The sequence below is a fragment of the Sparus aurata genome, chromosome 2 (genome assembly GCF_900880675.1).
Source record: "Sparus aurata chromosome 2, fSpaAur1.1, whole genome shotgun sequence".
Lineage (NCBI taxonomy): Eukaryota > Metazoa > Chordata > Actinopteri > Spariformes > Sparidae > Sparus > Sparus aurata.
In genome coordinates this window covers 16,430,375-16,449,540 of record NC_044188.1, presented here as the reverse complement: position 1 = coordinate 16,449,540, position 19,166 = coordinate 16,430,375, and the positions used below count along the sequence as shown (strand labels likewise).

Sequence of the window (19,166 nt, the reverse complement as noted above, 5' to 3'; positions counted from 1 at the left end):
CCACGCTGCTGCCGGTCATGAGCCCTGCAACTAAACCTGGGAACTTTACTAATCCTTTTTAGTTCAGGTTGATCTTCAAAGGGGTTGTCCTGTTTAGAACAGGGCTGCATGGCTTTAAAATAATATTGCAAGGTCTTTAGGCTGTATTGCAACACATATACATCTCAATATTTTGAGACTGGGTAACAATGTAATATAAATACTGTGACAATATGAAACAATGAGATTCTGATAAATAGTTACTATTTATGTGAATATAATGGCTGTCGATAAAGGCAAGTTTTAAAAAAGAAGAACTGTCTGATAATTTCAGAAAATTACATTGGTTTAGTTGAAGTGGGAATTACAGAGCAACTAACGCTACGATGCATGATAACAATAGTATCACGATACAGCGATTCTGCAATAATCGATACATTGCGAGAAATTGGGGTATTTCTGCAACTACGAGGTGCATTTGAATAATCAAGTTATCTTTATAAAGGGAACACTTTAAATATTTGTTCAGATCTGTAAGTATAAGCATATATGTCACCGTGTCTGAGTAAATATCCACCCGAGCATAACAAATTAAAAAACAAAGACAGGAATTATGTATTTATTCGCTCAGGGCTCCAGGGTGCGGCTATTTTGGTCGCACATGCACCCAAAAATCTGTTGAGTGCAATTTAACATGGACGCACTGGTATGCGTCAAATCCAATAGTTTATTTTTTTTAACAATTAAAGTTATCACCATCTCTTGTGCAGTGATTTAAACAAAGAAACACATTCATTTGCAACTTTATTCACTTTTCTTTTGCATTACTTTGCATTAAAATGTCTTGGGTGCATCTAAATCATGTGCTGGTGCAACTAAATACACAGTGCAAGAAAGAATAAAAACTTATGTCTAGAGACCTGATTGACTGCATTGTGGTAACAGTTTCAGAGAATATGACATGAACTGAGAACATCATTCCAATGTAAAATACCCATAAAATGGCAAAAGGTTGAAAGCAGAATAGTTATGGAGTTAAAATCTTTAAAGGAAGGATATGACTACGACTGATTAAATCTTTTCAAAGTGTGTAAAAATAAGTTTAAAGAAGTTTTGACCACACAGAGTTACGAAGGAGTGATGGTGGTAAGTCATACTGTAAGGGGGACCTGTTTATGGCACCTACAATTTTAAATGAAAATATCGATATTTGGTTCCAGTGTATCAATAACTCTATTGCAAGAGATAGCAATACGATATTTTGCCGTATCAATAATTTGTCCCACCCCTACCATTAATGTATGTAGCCTTTAAAACCAGTAAAAGACAACAATTAACACCATATAATGTATGATGTAACAATATGCAAAATTCTAAGAATAGTATCATATCACAACAACAGTCTATTATCAAAATATAAACCTGTTGATCTAACTTTAGAGCTACACTATTGGATAAGTGGGTAGGGTACCTCTGCCAACCGCACATGGACCCCTGGAATGACAGACTTTGTAGGTACGATTTGGTATCCTGCAGCGATCTCAAAATGTTTTGATGTCTGTCAAAGGCAGACCTAGGATGACATCCAAGCTGATGCAACCTGTGGTAAAAGCACATCACTGATGCCTCATTCCCTCCAAAGCTACAAAATGTTCCATCTACTACACTACTCTCATTAAAAAAATCTGCAAGATGATACTGAGTGATTCATCACTGAAGGAAAACGTTGGGCGTTCACAAAAATATTCTTAGATTGTGAAAGGTGCAACAACATAGTACATTCACTTTTTTCTTCCACGACTTTATGCCATCAAAGAGGATTGAAGTCATTCAGAGAGCTGTGTTTTCCACTTAGCATGACCGCAGTTTGGTGACAGAAAGTGATCTGACGTGTTCTTGTAGAGAAAGTGTAGGGGTGTGTTAGTATGTCTAGTCACCCCTGAATCAGCAGAAACAGGCAGTAAGGTTAATCACAATACAGCAGCAGGTTGCCCGTCTCTTGCTCTCTCTCTCGCTCTCTCTCTCGCTCTCTCGACGATACAGCCTCTCCAAGCATGCAGAGACAACATTCGATTGGAGCATCCCCATTCAGAGACCCAGGGAAGGGGAGTCTCAACATGTCACATAAATCACATCCCATCATCTACAGCAGAGATGCTGCTTCTTAATGTCAACTATCTACTGCCTGGTATATCAGACGAAGACTGAGCATGCTGTACATGTGCACTTACAAAATATGTATAATTCAAAAAATCTAAGTTGTGTGAAATAAGGAGCTTAACAGCAAGAAATATCAAATACATCTCCAGCCTCTCATGTCTCTGGGCCACTGAGCAGTCTGCAGAATATCATGGCTTCACAAGTGCCACAGTTAGCTTGGAGGCACAAGTCCAGTTCACAGCTACAAACCCCTTACATGGACATGTGAGGACGTGACACTCTGGAATGACAGCTCTCTGCCCTTGTCCCCTTTTTCTCTATTGTAGTCATCCTGTCTTTTGTGAAGTGAAAGTAATGTTTAGGCCTGAAGCTCTCTTGGCTAAACAGGGCAGGATCGTACAGGGTGTCCACAAGCATCAGCATCACAGGGCTGGGTGATAGACCCCCCAACTCCCCCAGCACTCAGAAGCCCCAGCTAATGCCCCGACTTCACCAACTCTCCAACATCCCCACCCCTGGGGCACTGCCTATTTCTGTTCCTCTCTGCCATCTCTTTCTCTTCTTCCATCCCAGTGTCCCTTTATTTTCTTTTCGCCAATCTGGACATGACTCAGATAACAAAAGAAGAATTATTAAGACCGCCCAAAAAACACAGAAAAGAGACCCAGGTCAAATCATTCCCACCTGTCCAATTTGAAATTGATGAAGGGAAATCTGATGTAGCTATAAATGTTGCCTACCTTGGAGGCTTAATAAAAATGTGGTGATGTTGGTAGAAAGGGAATGATTGAAGTAAAGACTGGAATAAAAGATGGATGTGATTGAGAGAGAGTGTGAAACAGAGTGAAATGGAACCAGACTATGATGAGAGTTGGTGTGTGCCTGCCAAAGTGACGTCCAGGTGTGAGCAGAGTCTTCATAAGGTTCTCATTTATATCCAATAAATAAAAAAACCTAAAAATCTGGCCAGTCATCTGGGGCAGACTGTCAATAGGTTTCAACCAAAAGGAAAACTTGATATTGCTTTAATGTAAAGCTGGCCACCTTGGCTAAAATGTGACCACGTCATCTCCCAGAGCATCAATGCATTACTGACAACTGTAATTGCAACAGGAGAATAACTCCAGAGTGGCACATGGTGAGATCACAACATAGTAGGACGATGCAGCACTTAATTAGAACTGGCGTTTAAAACTATAATTCACATTAGTGAGAAGATGGAATAAATGTGTCAGGTCAGACATAAGACAGGACACAGCTCCACTGCTGCAGGCGGAAGCATCTGATTATGGAAAGAAGTCAGAGCACCAGTGTTGGATCAACTAGTTTCCCTTTTAACCGCTGATTTATGCCTAGATGTCTTTAGATAGCTTTAGTGATGGCAGATTGATATAACATCTAGAGTAGCTGTACTTATAAATGCCATATTGTTTTCTCTCCTTCTTTAAATGTAAAAATAAAACTCTTCCAAGTCTTCGACACACAATTTAACCTACAACAACTATTCACTTTCTTCATGAATGTGACAATAAGATTCATAACAAGATTTGAGACCAGGCCGTGGTACAAAATGATAACAAATCAATACTGTAATCCAGTTAGCCAACAAGCTGCTTCTCTTTTCCACTGTGCGTATGAAAGCCATGAAGCCACTCATAATCTATAAATACCATTATGAACAAGGTCACCTTATGACAACAAATAACTAGGCCTATGCGTTTTCAACGCGCTGATCTGGGCTTCTGAGAGATTTCATACTCGCCCATGGAAGGCAAAGTCTTAGAAACACCTTTCTGTATAACACAGCACCACCAAAACCACAACCTCCAACGTCACAATCAAATTGAATCCAGACCTCTCTGACAAAATCTGAACCAACATGATACACTTCATAAAGATAAGATTTATGGCAGAGCTGTTGTGTTTGGTTGCACAAGACTATTGTTTCTTTGGCATTTTCATATACACAATCACCATACTATGAGTAACTATGCTGTTAAAAAGATCTAAAATGGTAAAAGAAAAGCCTACAGGCTACCATACCTAAGGTTAAGGAATGGTTAGAAATTAGTCATGATTTTGTCTATGCTTTGTCTAATTTGAACCTTCAGGGAACTCTTTCCAAATTTTCATATTGGAGAAGCTGGAACAATAACAGATTTGGCATTTTTGCTAAATAGCCAAATAATCTTTGGATTAACCGTTTATTGATCTACTAATCGGGATACAGCTCAACAAAGTGCATTATAGCCCCAAAACAACATCATGACATTAACCAGGAGTTCTTTCTTACTCAGCAACTGGCGTTGCTGACTTTACATAAGATACATACAATGATGAAGCTGTGTACCCTACCTAACCTGCCCTACTCGGATGTGACACAGTACCTTATAGCTGCTAATTCTTTTTGACCTGATGTTAAGTTTTTCCCACCTGCAAAAGTTTTATCTCATCCTTTTAGTCGCAGGAAACATGTTAAAATATTCTCCACTGCATGCTGAGCTGCAGCCTTTGCAGTTCTGCTCAGAGCTTAAAATGACTTCTGGATACTCATTTTAATGCACAGTTCAGAGCAGCTGACACAGCTTCCCCAGCATCAGTGCTGACTAGATGGAGAGGGGGCATACTGCATTATAAGGCAGGGATGCCAAATACAGGAGACGCATACAGGCAGCTGTCAGAGGTACTCATGAAAACATTGATCATGAGGACTGCAGGAAGGCCAGCATCACCAGTTATCATCACTTGGTGTGCACATAATTACTTTATTAGTTAATAATTGGCATAATTTCATTTGATAACAATCCTGATTTATCAATTAACCCTTTTGAGTTATTCATCCAAGCATATGCTGGATGCAGAATCTGATATCTGTTGCTCTTTTCCATTTAATTTTATTGTAAACTGATTGGCAGGACCAAACAAACAATCTGGAGACATCTCTGTGGCCTCTGTTATGGTGTGGTGGCCATTCTGGCATGACAGTTGCCATTAGAAATGCTTAATAGTTACATCAGAATCAATAACAATCAATCAATTAACGCAAAATGTGTTTGTTGCAACCCTATCATCATTAACTAGCCACAGACATAACCTTAAACTTTGCCTGCAGTAGGGTAACCGTGAAGACATACTCCAACCAGCATCCCTGAATGTACCTGACCTACACTGACAGACCTGGATAGGAACATACAGCGGACAGCCAGTTTGCTCCCACTGAAAGCTATTGTTTACTATTAGTGATGTCACCAGCACCACTTCCCGGGAGGGCCTCAGGGGGGGTGGGAAAAACGTGGAGATCAGCAGAACTCTATGACAAAGAGCTAACAGCACACTAAACTGACCCATCGGCTGGCGGCCCAACCCCAATAGATGCTGGATGCATGCTCCAACCATGGCCAACAGAGCGAAAACAAAATGCACAACACCACATGCATAGAGGGAGGGAACGTAAAGACAGGGATATAGGGATGGAGTTAAGGAGAGAAGGCGGGAGGAAGACAGCACTAATCAATAAAGTCATTATCGACACCCACTGTAGAAAAACAACCTCGAGAACTGCTGAGGTGTAAACAACAACAACTCAGATCACAGACCCGCTTTAATTTTTCTGCAAAAGAAGTACAGAGCAGGTTGCTTGCATGGCCTGCAGCCTGCTGTCACACACACTGTTTTGCGATTTTTTGTTTTGCATTATCAGAATGGCTGGCCTGCATCACGCTCTACTGGTAAAGTTACAAATGTGACCTTTAGGACACAGACATTGTGAGACCAAAACAAACGGATTAACAAATTTACTCTGGAGGTATCAACACGCTTTGACAGAAGGGAAGATTAATAGAAAGCAGATTTGTGTAGCACCGACTCAAGACTTCTCATGCAGCAGCAAATCTGTGTTGACCAAATAGACTGTATGATATTACATAAGACACTGCACCGCCTAACACCAATAGAAACCTCTGATTAGGTGCTTTATGGCGTCAGGAGTATCTCTGTGATTTACTTGCTTATCAATTGCAGTTTAAATTTAATACAGGTGATAGAAATGTGCTGATTTGTTCAAGCAACCAGATATATCATGGTGTCTGCACCGGTTTAGTCAGTGATAATGCCTTGTGCAGTGATGTGGTAATACTATTTAAAAAATACAAAAACACATGAAACAAACAGCCCCACAATAGCAGTTGGTGCCAGCCACTGTTGCCATCATTGCAGTGGGGGAGGGGGTCATGTAAAATGGGGTTGGGCTTTAGCCTCTAGCTGGTGCCCTAGCCCATAGGATATTTCAGATCCCAACCTGTGCAGTAAAGCCCTCTGCTCTGAATCTACCAAGCACATTCCACTCTATTGGCCTGCTGTCCTCACAGGTATGTGGGATTCAGGTGGGATGTGATGTAATGCAGCAGCTTCGCTTCTCACTGCCAGAGCAAATCAAATTGAGAATAGGAACCTCTTTATCCTCCAGGTACAAAACACATACAGGAATTCATGACAACTCATATCTCACCGGATGATCCGTCTCTGCCATTTAGTGTGCTCTTAAGGCCATGACACATTATTTAGCCCTCTGGTCTCGGTGTCCAATCTTTGCGTTGACAGATGCCTCGGATAAGGTGATTACACGACGGGGCTAGGGTTTTGTCTAAATCCAGAGATTGTTTTAATAGGTGTTGGAGAAGGTTAGCTTTAAAGGCTTAGCTGTAATAGTGATGTTGAAAGGTGTACAGGGATCACAGACGACTGTTCCCTAGCACACAAACAGTGGCAGGCCTTCTCTCACTCCTTGGACAACTAGTACTTTACTGTCTGCACAGAACTCCATTACCCATGCTGAGATCAGCAGAGTTTCCATCAAGATCTCTGATGTCCTCCCTTAGTAATTAGATTGTATAACACAGTTATTACCGAGCACATCACCACAAAGAAGTGCTTTACTTGGACCATGTAAAACATATTTTCATCTGACTGTGGCTTGTGTTTCACATCCAGATCATCCTAACCCAATCAAGGAAGTCTAACAAGATGTTGTATTTTACTGCTGTAGAAATTCAATTTTTATCCAAGTGGAGTGCTGTCATGGAATAGAAAGATGGTTGTACACTGTACCTGTCAGTGAAGCTGGACTGTGTGTCACTCATTGGGCTTCCGGTTAGATTTGCAGCAAATTATATCCGATTAACATTTTCCAGAGTGTGATGACACGATTTCCTGGGGCGTCCTTCTCTGGCATTCGTCTGAAGTGGGCAAGGGTTTTTGAGAATGGTGTTGAGCATAAATTAACTGAGGGGGTTTCTTCGTGGCACGTCCAAACACTGTAGAGGGCAGAAATACTACCTGTGTGCTGTCTTTTTAGCCAATACTCCTTGTCAAAATGCAGCAGCAGGGAGGAATACACAGTGCAGACCTTAAAAATGAATCGGGCCCTCTGTCGTATTAGCTGTACAGTCAGATGATATCCCACCCCGGCAATAAACAATAATTTGGCAACAAGAATAAATAAACTGCGCCAGCTGGCACAAGTTGTCGTGCATGTATGAACTCCTTGTGTGAATCCTTTGCATTCACATCCCAGTTTTCCGCCGATATGAAATGTGTAAACAATCTGTATTCCAATGTAATAGACACCTTGGCCCAGCGATGCAGTCCGTCTGCCACCACCCCTGCTCGGCTGAATGGCCCTCGGTTCCCTAAATGATCTTTGAAGATGCTGGAAATTCCTCCAGTCCCATTTGGTATTCCCTGCTCCCAGAAATGCCTGTCTGTGGCTGTGAGGAGGACGACTCTCCCGTGACCATGAGAATCGCTCGATAGCGAGTTTAAACGACCCGTGTTAACACACTAGCAAAACAACCGGAGCTAATGTTAATACCGGCGTAAGACGTTACGGATTCAAAACGAGGAAAATTGTCAGATGGTCGATTTAAAAAAAAAAGCACATCCAGGTTTTTTGTTATTTTTTAGAAAGTCCTTTTCTCACGGCAAGCAGGCTGTTGAGTCTCGCCAGCTACCAGCTAACAAAACAGATGAGCTCTTTCAGCAGAAAACTTTGCTTCGTATGCTCTTGTTTCGAGTGCAAACTAAGCAAACTCCCGTTCACCACAATGAGCCGGCCAACGACTGAAAATATATATATACAACACGACATGAATGTTGTCTGGCTTCCGATGTGTCTCCGTGTTGTGTCCTTCAGAAAAGTCTCCTTGGGGCGAAAAAAAAATCCAGTGGAGTCGGTTAGCACAGCGCGACGTTCCTTGACTCCATGTTTCCAGAATTCAGTCGTTTCTCGGCAGAATTCCCGTGGATGGAAGCGGGCTAGCTTATGTGGCCAGCTAACGGGACAGAAAGTCTCCCCGGTCCTCTGTAAACAACGACGAAAACACACCGAGTCGCTGAAAACTTTTAGCGAACACCGAACGCTATTTTTTTCCAACGCGAGGCGTCATTTGTACAGGAATATAACTTGCGGAGAGGTTCCCAAAAATCCCACTTTCTGCCGCTAGCAACGCCCTAGCCAGCTAGCTGTTCAGTCCACTAGCGCTTCCACTAACCACTTCCGCCGGGAGATGGGAATACTCGTTTTGTTTCAGCATAATGCGAGGGGGGCTGCTGCAAAGTAACGCCACAATAATAACAACCATGATACAACTACTACTAGTAGAATTTTATATATATTTTTTTAACACTTGAGTTGTTCTTAATGTAAATGTATTATGTTATGTTTTGGAATGAAAAGAGTCTTACAAATGTTACAGTCTGTATTAGGCTAGACCTGCAACAATTAGCTGATAGAACAGAAAATCAATCAGCAACAGTTTGGATGATTTCTACTTTGTTTTTGACTGAAGATTGTTGTCTTTTTGACTGTTGGTGAGACAAAATAAAACATTTGAAGACGTGACCGTAGCTACGGAAGCCCTGAGGGGGCAAGTGATTTTTATTTTTTCTGGTGATCATTTTTCTAAGTGCTAATAATCTTTATTTAATGTGTCAAAAGGAGTGTTTGTTTGTTTTTTCTCGCGAGAAAGACATCTTTTCACTCTGCTTTCATGTGTGAATCCAAACATGAAACTTTTTTTTAAAATTCAAATTGATCATCAGAAAAAAGAATTGTCTCACTTGCCCATCAGAGCTCCCGTGTTTAAAACCTTGGAACTTCTCATGGACTTTTTAAAAATTATTTCTTGACTTTTGTAGACCTTACAATGAATCAAAAAAGTCATAGAATAATCAATAATGACAATATATATCAGGGAGGGAAATAAAGGTGACCGATGTCATGTTTATAAGTTGATTAATTGATTTGTTGATAGAGTATGAATCACTAGTGATTTACACAAGCAACAGTGTTTTTGCATTCAGTATTATGATGTATTTGGCCAGCTGTCCAAAGTGGGGCCCTCAGGCCAAAGTTGACCTGCCATAATGTTAGATTTGACCCACCAGATGTTTCTTGTGAGAAATTATTAAAATTGAAATGATAATATGAGTAGCTGTTAATGTTATTTTACTTTATGTTAGGTAAAAACATCTTTGAAATATGTGGGATCCCTTATAACAAGTGGGCAGGATTATATTTTGTCCCGGAAGTTCATCAATTTAAGGCACTTGGGATTCTACCGAAGCCTTGACAGGCAAGTGAAAAGACATTTAAGAAATATCAAAATATATTTCTAGCAAAATAATAAAAAATCTGCAAGTCATAAACATCTCAACACCAAAGGTTTTTGCTTTTGGCCTGTGTTCCATCATAAGTTTCAGTTTTGTCCTCTCAAGGGAAAAGGTTTGGGCATCTCGGTTTCAGACTGTTGGTCATACAAAATAAGGCATTCCTAAACCTGTCTGGTATTTTATAGAATTTCAACTGTATAATCAATATGTTTACTGATCATGTACTTCCCAAAGGTTTACTTTTCCTTGAGCCTTTCTTAAGCATTTTCCATAAGTAGTCATTTTCCTTTAGGTGGTTGGTCATCTTGCTCATTACGTGTTGTTGTTGTTATGATTATTTCATGCTTTTCATGGCCCTCTGCCTGTCTGTGGTCGGTCTGGGGCTGGGAGAATAGTCATTATGTTCATTATTTACAGCTTACAGTCCAGTTCTTTGTCCACCCGCCGCAAAAGAAGACACTCCTATTCTGATGAAACGTCCTTAACTCATCCACAGAGGAAGCTTGACAGATGTAAAAGAACGGAGAAAAAACCCTACTTAAAGTGGCTGCATGTGAGTGTAATATAAATGCATAAGATAGATAGTTTAGATATTGATCTACAAAATAGTGCAGAGTCAGTGGAGACAAGACCAAGACCCATATTCAGTGCAATCAATCCCCATCGATTCCTTTACTGGTCCACTGAGGATATGGATGTTTTTTTTTACATTTACTGTACAGGCCACATTTTTGCACTGCCACAATGAGTATGTCAAAATCCTATTTACCTTTAAATAACCAGTGCTTGAGTACAAGTGACACATGTGCAATTCTTCCTCTCGAACCTTCTCTGTTATGTTTGTTTGTTTGGATCTGTATTTAGCGTACTGAAGTAATACACTGTATACGATGAAGTGTATTACAGTGTTGGGAAGCGCAGTCCTATTTCATTATTGACATTTCTGGCAGCTAACCATACTGCGGGATACTATAATATAAGCACTGTATATTACATTAAACTTCATGTGCTGGAAATATATATTCAAAACTTTAGAATTAATGCTAAAAAAAGGGAAGCAACCACAAGTAAAACTAGCTTTAACTAACTTTCGCTAAACTGAAAGTACATTGTGACATTATTTTCTGTCAACAATGTTGCAAATGTGTTATATGTTCTTTATTCTATCATTACCAAATGACTGTCCTCATGTTTCTGCTCTTAGCAATTCATATATAATTGATATGACACCATCATGTGGACAGCTGAGGTAACTTCACCCTCAGTTCAATAGTACATCTGAGTACCTGGCTTTAAATGACGCAAACGCAGCTCATCCGTTAGTTTTAGTCGACATTTTGCTGTTTACAATTTATTCCAAAGCATCCAAACAATCCATCACATCTTTATTTCACTTCACGCAGGGATTACAAAGGCAAATCATGAAACCCCAAGCCGACACTTATTCCTTCTTCAACTCCTACGCTCACGTTGGAGGGTTTGTACAGTACGGCACAAGACGATTAACAAACATAGAATTAGGAAAGTACATTCAGAGAACTAAGGCACACACCAGTTAGATTTTTCTTGTATATAATGGTGATTCTCAGTGGCAGCCAGGTAAACAGACCTTATATGAGAGCAGCACATTAAATATCGATCAAATATAAACGGGGAAACAACAGGATGACAGGTGTTTGAGCACACTGCTGCAGAAATCCATGCGCACTAAAATAACAAACAAGATCATAATAATGACAACATAACATAAAGTCATGAAGCTGTGTGCATGAAGATGAAAGTTTGGTAACTCTCTTAGCATGGAACGAATCCTTTCATTGGGGGGTAATAATTCATAATATTTTCACAACATAGCCTTGTCTTTATCCCATGATGCACTTGTGGGTTGTGTCTGGACAATATGGTTGACATTATTATCATAATATTAAGATGATTACATTTCTAATAATAACATTATGGCAAACATAGGCAGAAACGCACAAAGTCACACTCGAAAATACTAAAACTTCCACAATGCTCATCACTCATGTAAATACAAAAAAATTATTAACTTTTTTGTCAGTATGTTTGGAAATATTTTTTTATTCATAACAAAACCAATAACTCAATATGATTATATCATCTAGATGGATTTGACTGAAAGTTGTGTGTGTGTCACTGACTTTGAATAGACTAAGATAGAAATGTGACATTATATGGGTTAGAATCAAAAGATGCTTCTGCATGTTTGCACAGATATTCATCCTGTTTCAAGTCAGAGGCTATCTAGTGCTGTTTGTTTGTGTCAAATGTTAAAGGAGACATATTATGCTTTTACATTTTTTTCCTGTCCTGGTGTATATACTTGTGCCTGTAAAAGATCTTGAAATTGAAAAAAGGTCAAAGTTGGCACCAACAGGAGCTCCTCTCTCCCACAGAAAACACTGCTCCTGAAATGCCTCGTCAGAAGTCCTGTCTATGATTCCGTGACTTTCTGACAACACGCGTCACCGTGTTCCACATTTGCTTACCAGATGCCTCTTGGCCAGTTTAGCACGTATGAATTGATTTAGCCCAGCTGCTCCGTTGTTGTTAGGGATACTCGGTCAGGCAAGTGTGAGCTGATCATTCAAAGGAGACTAGGTATTCAGGTGGAGGAGCCTTAAAGAGACAGGAGGTACAAAAGGGCATTTCAGACAGAGGGGGAATATAGAACTGCAGCACTGGACAGGATAAGAAAACAAATGTGTTTTTTTAGTGTTAAAATATGTAAACCTATTCCAGTATTAACCCATTATGAATCTGAAAATGACCATCATATGTCTCCTTTAAGACAAATAGAGTGTTGGGCACGTGCATCTCAAAAACGTTTAACGAGATGCTAGATAAAAAAAAAATTTGCCGAAGTCAGACATTATATCAGCACATTGTACAGATAACTCTGAATAAATGTAATTAAATCGTCATGTCTTGCCTGATAAGTCCTCTTTGTGACAGAAACATCCTTCTATTAAATCAAATTAATTGGAAGCTATCAGTCCAGAGCACAGATCTTTTGTCTAACTTTATCTAAGAAGATTAAAGTACGTTTTGCAGGTCTGTGCTCACATAGTCGACACAATGAAATTCAACACTTCAAATAACTGAAAAAAAACTAACATTTCACCAAACATTTGAAGACAATTAAAGTTTACATAAATATTACCAGTGTGGAACTACGCAAGTGACAGGTGTCTTATCACATATCCCTTTACATGAGGGAAGTAAAATAAATGAAATGTCTTTTTGGGCTTGTTCTGCAGTAGGATGTCAGACAGCAGGCAAAAGCTTGGACGAATTACCGTAAACCGTAGGAAACAAATAATCAAACACATCACACACTATCTCTTGAATTCACCCCCAACTCTCTGTTATGACTTCATCTCCCTGAGTATACCATTCACATCTGCTCAAAATTTCCCATGTGCCAAAAAACAACAACCTAGGATTACATGGAAACCAATCCTAACTTTCTGATATGACTAAAAAAGTTTCACAAGGACCTCGGGCATTACATGTAAACAGTTTCTTTCCTAATGTCAAGCTTTCCTTTGGAGCAACACCACCACTACATATGACTAGGCCACAGTTCACTGCAACTGAAAGCAACATCTGTTCAAGTGTTTATACAAAGTGCTTTGGTTTTCAGTGATATAAACTACATCTGTGTTGTTTGCTAGCTGTATATTTGACATGAAAATCTAACATGTTCAGCTGGAATAACTGCATTCAAAATGACTTTTCTTAAAAAAACAAAAATGCACCGGTGTTGGACCTTACAGACAGGATATTTCGCGACATGGGAAACTATGTGCTTGAAATATCTTTTTTTATCTCAGTTTTACATACAAAAAGTTGATTCTCTTTGTCATTTCCCCTGCGCGTCGAAAGTAAAAAAAAAACAGACATTATTCAATGAAACAAAAGCCCATCAGTCCTTCTTTCCTTCGTGGCCGTTAGCTGCCACTATCTCTTGTTGGTCTCTCTGCTGTTTGTGCCAGCTCTTGCTCTTCCTCATGGCAAACCGAACAATGTCCACCATAAACACCCAGGATAGAGCGTACATTGCCACTCCCCCACACTTGATGAAGAATCTGGGTCTTGGGGAGATCAGCTCACAGTACAGCATTGTACCTCCCACAAAGATTCGCATCACCACAAACAGCAGCACAAACAGGACGTCCACGGCGTCGCCCAGCCACGTCCTGTAACGTCCCGTCTGTTTAAGGAACCAGCGTGCCTGCAGGAGGGGGTTGGTGATTTCGCTGCCAAAGAGGACGGCGCAGCCCTCTATGCCAGACTCCCCCAGCCACAGGGTCAGCAGGATTCCCAGGATGCTCATGGTGTGGTGGGCCAGCATAACAGGTCCCTCTGTGCGGAAGTACACGCACCAGGCCATATCAAAAATAAAGTAGCCCAGACTCACCACCATGGCACTTATCTGAAGAGGAGTGTTCTTAGTACCTGGAATCCACAAACAGAAACAGAGAGTTCTGTGTTAGCATAAATATGAGCAGAAGCAATCGGGAAATCTAAGGGCTGCAGCTAACCATTACTTTCATTATCGTTTAAAGCTTCAACATGTAAAAATTGGCCACCTGTTGAATTCATACACAACAAATAGGGGCAGCATATCAACAGAGTCACAGCCAGGCTGCTAGCACAGGAGCGCTGGACTGGAACAGGCCGGGGCGAGCTGGTTAGTATGCTAAACAAGCTTTGTAACAATATGAAGACGACCGTATACCGTCGTCTAACAAAATTCTTACATATGTATTGATTCATTGTTTAGGCTATGAAATGTAAAAAAAAAAAAAAACGTTGTTCCTCTTGCTTTTTAAATTTATTTGTCTTATTGTTTGTCTGTGGCGGGTTTATTCAGACTTGAAATCGTTCCAATTAGTAGTACGCACTGTGTACACCAATGGCTGTTTACTTAACCCTTTTTAACAACATACTAAGCAATCTAGAGCTGAAAAGATTTGTCCATTTGGACAAAATTCATCTGCAACTATGCAATAACTGATTTGCCACTGAAGTCATTTTTCAAGCAGAATTGCCAAATGTCACCTTGTTCTAGCGTGGCAATTGTGAGGATTTACAGTTTTTTATTTGTCATATGACTTGACACCTTATAGTTTTAATATATAAAAGTAATAATATAATATCGTTTTCTGATTAAATGAAAATGAAAATAATTGTTAGCTGCAGTTCTAAAGCAGCAGCTGACTTACTTAACAGTGACTGAATTAGCATTTACAACATATGGATATGAAAACGACTTCATATATTTGAATCACAGTGACAGCCGTCACTGTTTTGTTATCTTGAGCTTCAATGTAATAATTTGAATCAACAGAGGGTACACGTCCTTACCTGGATAAGTGAAAGGCCAGGGTCCATCCACATAGCCTATGTATGCTGTGATGCAGCATGCCAGGATGCCGTGCAACAGGGTGACAAGGCGACAGTTCCACTCGGAGCTCCTCGACCCGTTAATGTGACACAAGATGAAGTAGAAAGAGACCCAGCAGCACAGGGACAGGAGCGCACTAACCACCAGCAGAGCCATCTTCTCTTCTACCGACCAAAGACAAACAAGAAAAAACTGCTGAAACCAACTCACAGTTTCTCTCAAACACTTGCCTCTCAGTAGTCATCAAGCCAAGTTTGAATCACATTACTCCGTGAGGGAAAAATGCATTAGAGGCACATCTTGCTCTGTAATATCGCTTACAGTAGAAAGAGACAGCATTACCGACCGAAGACTTGGACTGTGCAATCCTTTGTAAGTGACCAACAATTAGCCTTTGCTTGAACTATAATAGCACTATAGTTGGCAGGCCGAGGGTCTGGTGGGGTGAGGGGGACGTCTCTTCTTCTGCTGCTGTGACGTTTGTACAAGGAGGTGAGACCATGCAGATGGACAGGCCCACACTCACTGGACGGGAACAAGATGTACACTCGAGTCTCAAAGACTTCAAGTGAGTTTCGAAACTGGACGAGAGGTTACTGTGTGCTGGGCCTCAGACGGTTCTCATTCTTTCAGCGCCGATTAAATGAAAAAAACAATAAATCCAAAATGTGTTGTTGTTGTGGGTGTGATGTGAAGCAAAATTAAGTTAAGTTCTATGGGTACATGGATGTTAGGGTGGCAGGGGGAATTGAAGCTGTGATATCATATGTAGTGGAACACTCAATTTGGGTTACTTCCCACTTTCCAAAACAGCATGCCAACTACTAATACTTTCCTCAATGAAACACAGAGTATGTACCCATTGCTGCTTTAGGGTCTCTGAATGAAAACAACAAAAACAAAAGATGTAGTTTCATGACGTCGTAGGTAACAATGGGAGTTGCTGATGAAAATCTACCTAACCCTAACCATAACCTGAGAAAATGAATTTAAAATGTTTATTACCATCATGTTTTGTCGCTTCCTTCCCCTTTTCGCAATATCTATAAGAAAGGGGCGTACAAGTTGTATACATTTATCAAATACGAACTGTGTTGGGACATGACAAATGAGACCTCCGTCTCTTCTGTGGATGGTCTGTTTAAGTTGTTTAGTGTTCCTGGACTGTGGATTTCTGGTCGTTCTTAAACACTTTAAAGTGGAAATTTTATGTATCTTTGAGCATTATAAGATGTCTAAAATAGAGACAAATGCCCATAAGAACCCAATCTGATGTATTCAATTGACTTGTTTTTTTTTAAACCAACCGTTATGATGTATTAAGAAATCACTCACAGGAATTTTGAATTTCTTTTGCTTACAAAACTAGTCGATTTATCATTTCACCTGCAGCGACAGTAGATGGGTGAGATAAGAGAATCGCTTGATGCTTTCCAATGAGAGAATATATTGAACATTAAATGTGTTTGGTCATAGACAACCTACATGACAAACGAACAAGGTAGAAAACAAAAGACACGGATTCATCACTGGATCTGGCTGTGGGGGGGATGTACAAAGAAATAACACAATCTACGCAAACTGTACATAGTATATAAAACACACGAGATGCAATAGATTGAAGTGATCACCTGTTAGATAGACAACTTAGTTTGGGCACATTCCCATAACTTTGTCTCCACATGACAGCATGCAGAATATACAACCTACGAATGATGTAATACATTATAAAACTGTCTGACTGACACCATATGTGTCGTGGCTAAACAGAGTTACACATAAAGTTCAGATATTAAGCGTGTTTAATGTAATTTCACAGGTTTATGACGCACAACACGAAATGTGAATTGGAATTACGTTCCCATGGAAACCTGTCAGAGGAGACGACAAGAAGAGGCATTTGGCAACAAGCTAGCTTAATTTTAAATGGAGTTAATGTTTTTTGTTTCCCCCTGAGCTAAACTAAGCTCACTAGCACCTACACTGAAGAGGAAAGAGCACCAGAGATAACTCTTCATGTAGGAAGATGCTCTCACGCCGGCTAACTACCACAGTTAGCTGGACCAGCTAGCCGGCAGCAAGCTAGCGCTACAGGGCAAACAAAGCCCCTTCTTAACACATCCACAACACTGACAGCAGCACAATATCGTTACCTTGGTGGTGCACATGTGGCTGTCTCTTCCTTCACATCCTGGGGTTTTTCGAGCTCGGTGAATGTATGTTTGCGCTGGAGGCTGTAAAAAGAGTCATTTGCAGGACACGGTGGCTGCTGTTTGTTGGCCCTTTAAAATGTGAGCTCCGACAACAGCCTCCCTCAGCAGCATCCCTTCATTTCCCTACCGCCTTATCAGCCGCTGCACATGCAAATGTAGAAGAGCAGCAGGCGTGTGAACTGGCTGTATTATCCCATAGTATGCCGGAGTAGAGGCATTATGGCAGGCTTAATGAATATTCAACAGGGGGAAATATAAGCATGTTTACATCCTTGTTGATGTCTTCACACATCGGCTGGATGCTGCCTCGGCTTTTTGTTTTGAAATAACAGTGGCGACACCTGGTGGTCAAAGGCTGGAATTACACCCAGGGTTGTCCTCCAGCAGGGACACAAAATGGAAGAACTACATGATAGTAACACCACTAATGGTCTAATAATGTTTTTTAAATTTCCTAATTTTACTTTGTTTTTTATTATAATCATTATTCTCCGTTTTATATACCATATTCTAATGTCTCTGTGTTAATGTTTCATGTCCGTTAGGTGTCTGTTCTTTCTGGAATTTCGATCTCTCAAATCAAATCACTGAACAAAAGTACTAACAGGGAGGTGCAGAGATCATCCTATCTGAATGACCTGGTTTTAAACTCTAGAGGCAAAACCCTGCGTCCACAACAAGGATGCAAATTATAAGGAATTTATTTGACCGATAGTCTGCTGCGTTAACAATCGCTTATCGGTTAATCATTAAAAGTATTTGAAACATGTTCTGTTTTTCAATTACAAAACTGTTTTAAACTCTGAAGGGAAAACCAGAGCAAACAACATTAGCAGTTAAAAGAACAGATAAACACCAAGTTGCTTAAATGATAAACTGATAAACCCCCAACTGTCGCAATTCAACAACTGGACCAACAAAATCACACTCATATTGAGAGTGCGAAATGGCTCAAATGTAATAATATCAGTTTATATAGAACGTCTTATTGTCTGTTTTAATTACAAATTACTGGTATTTTAATCAAACGCATTTTCTTTTACCAGTATTTTATATTTTATTTTGCTATACTTGATAAGCGAGTGTTAGTAATTTATAACAAGATACTTTTTGATGCATGTGTGCATCTCTGATCCGTCAATTAATACATTTTTAAATCAGTTACATTCTAAACGGCGATTAGGTGATTAATCATTGATGTCCCTAGTACTCAAGCAAGGCTTTGGCTCCAGCTGTACCTGTGGTTGACCTCCCAAAAGTGGGTCGGTGCATCAATATTATTCACATGAACACAATCAAGCATCGAGAAACCATTTTAATTGATTAGGTTAAGCGAATAGGAGAGCCAAGAGGTTTAAGGTGCTGATTATGCAGTCGCGGTTTCTTTCTCTTCCCTTATTTCCTGTCAGCTCTCGACTGTATACTGTTTAATCAATGGCATAAAACTTCTAGGTCCCTGATTAAAATGTTGCCTGATATGCACTGATATGAAATCGTTTATCTTTTTGTAAGAATTATAATGCAGAAAAAGATGCTCTGGATTATATATAATTATTAAATTCCCAGTCATCTTAGAATTTCAGAGTATCATAAAGTGTTGTGGTTGGATTGTAAAATATCCCACACTCTTTACAGATCTTTCATTACCACATTTGAGGGATCGTTGCAAAAAATGTGTTCACCGGTTGATTTATCAGCATCAGAATTTTTTT

At 40.0% G+C, this 19,166-nt stretch overlaps 2 protein-coding genes across 7 annotated transcripts in view; both read right to left on the bottom strand.

Annotated features, from left to right (window-relative positions):
* Positions 1 to 8,704, bottom strand: part of arhgef12a (Rho guanine nucleotide exchange factor (GEF) 12a) — a 40,394-nt gene extending 31,690 nt beyond the window's left edge. For 3 of the 4 annotated variants that reach the window (XM_030395974.1, XM_030395983.1, XM_030395998.1), the window contains exon 1: positions 7,246 to 8,703. In XM_030395974.1, the coding sequence (XP_030251834.1) occupies positions 7,246 to 7,277 (32 nt within the window). In that variant the 5' untranslated portion in view covers positions 7,278 to 8,703. Of the gene's footprint in view, positions 1 to 7,245 lie in introns of all 4 variants that reach the window. The other variant, XM_030395990.1, reaches the window with a different exon arrangement.
* Positions 8,705 to 11,126: 2,422 nt separating this feature from the next.
* tlcd5a (TLC domain containing 5a) lies at positions 11,127 to 17,780 on the bottom strand. Of its 3 annotated transcripts, none has more exons than XM_030406524.1 (3): positions 17,395 to 17,780; positions 15,202 to 15,405; positions 11,127 to 14,289 (listed from the first exon to the last, which is right to left on the bottom strand). In XM_030406524.1, exons 2-3 carry the CDS (start codon positions 15,395 to 15,397, stop codon positions 13,757 to 13,759), a joined length of 729 nt encoding a protein of 242 aa, XP_030262384.1. In that variant the 5' UTR covers positions 15,398 to 15,405; positions 17,395 to 17,780; the 3' UTR covers positions 11,127 to 13,756. The 3 variants fall into 3 exon arrangements, with proteins under 3 accessions (XP_030262384.1, XP_030262393.1, XP_030262375.1); XM_030406533.1 differs by lacking the exon at positions 17,395 to 17,780 and adding an exon at positions 15,588 to 16,247; XM_030406515.1 differs by lacking the exon at positions 17,395 to 17,780 and adding an exon at positions 15,563 to 16,245.
* Between the last annotated feature and the right edge of the window lie 1,386 nt (positions 17,781 to 19,166).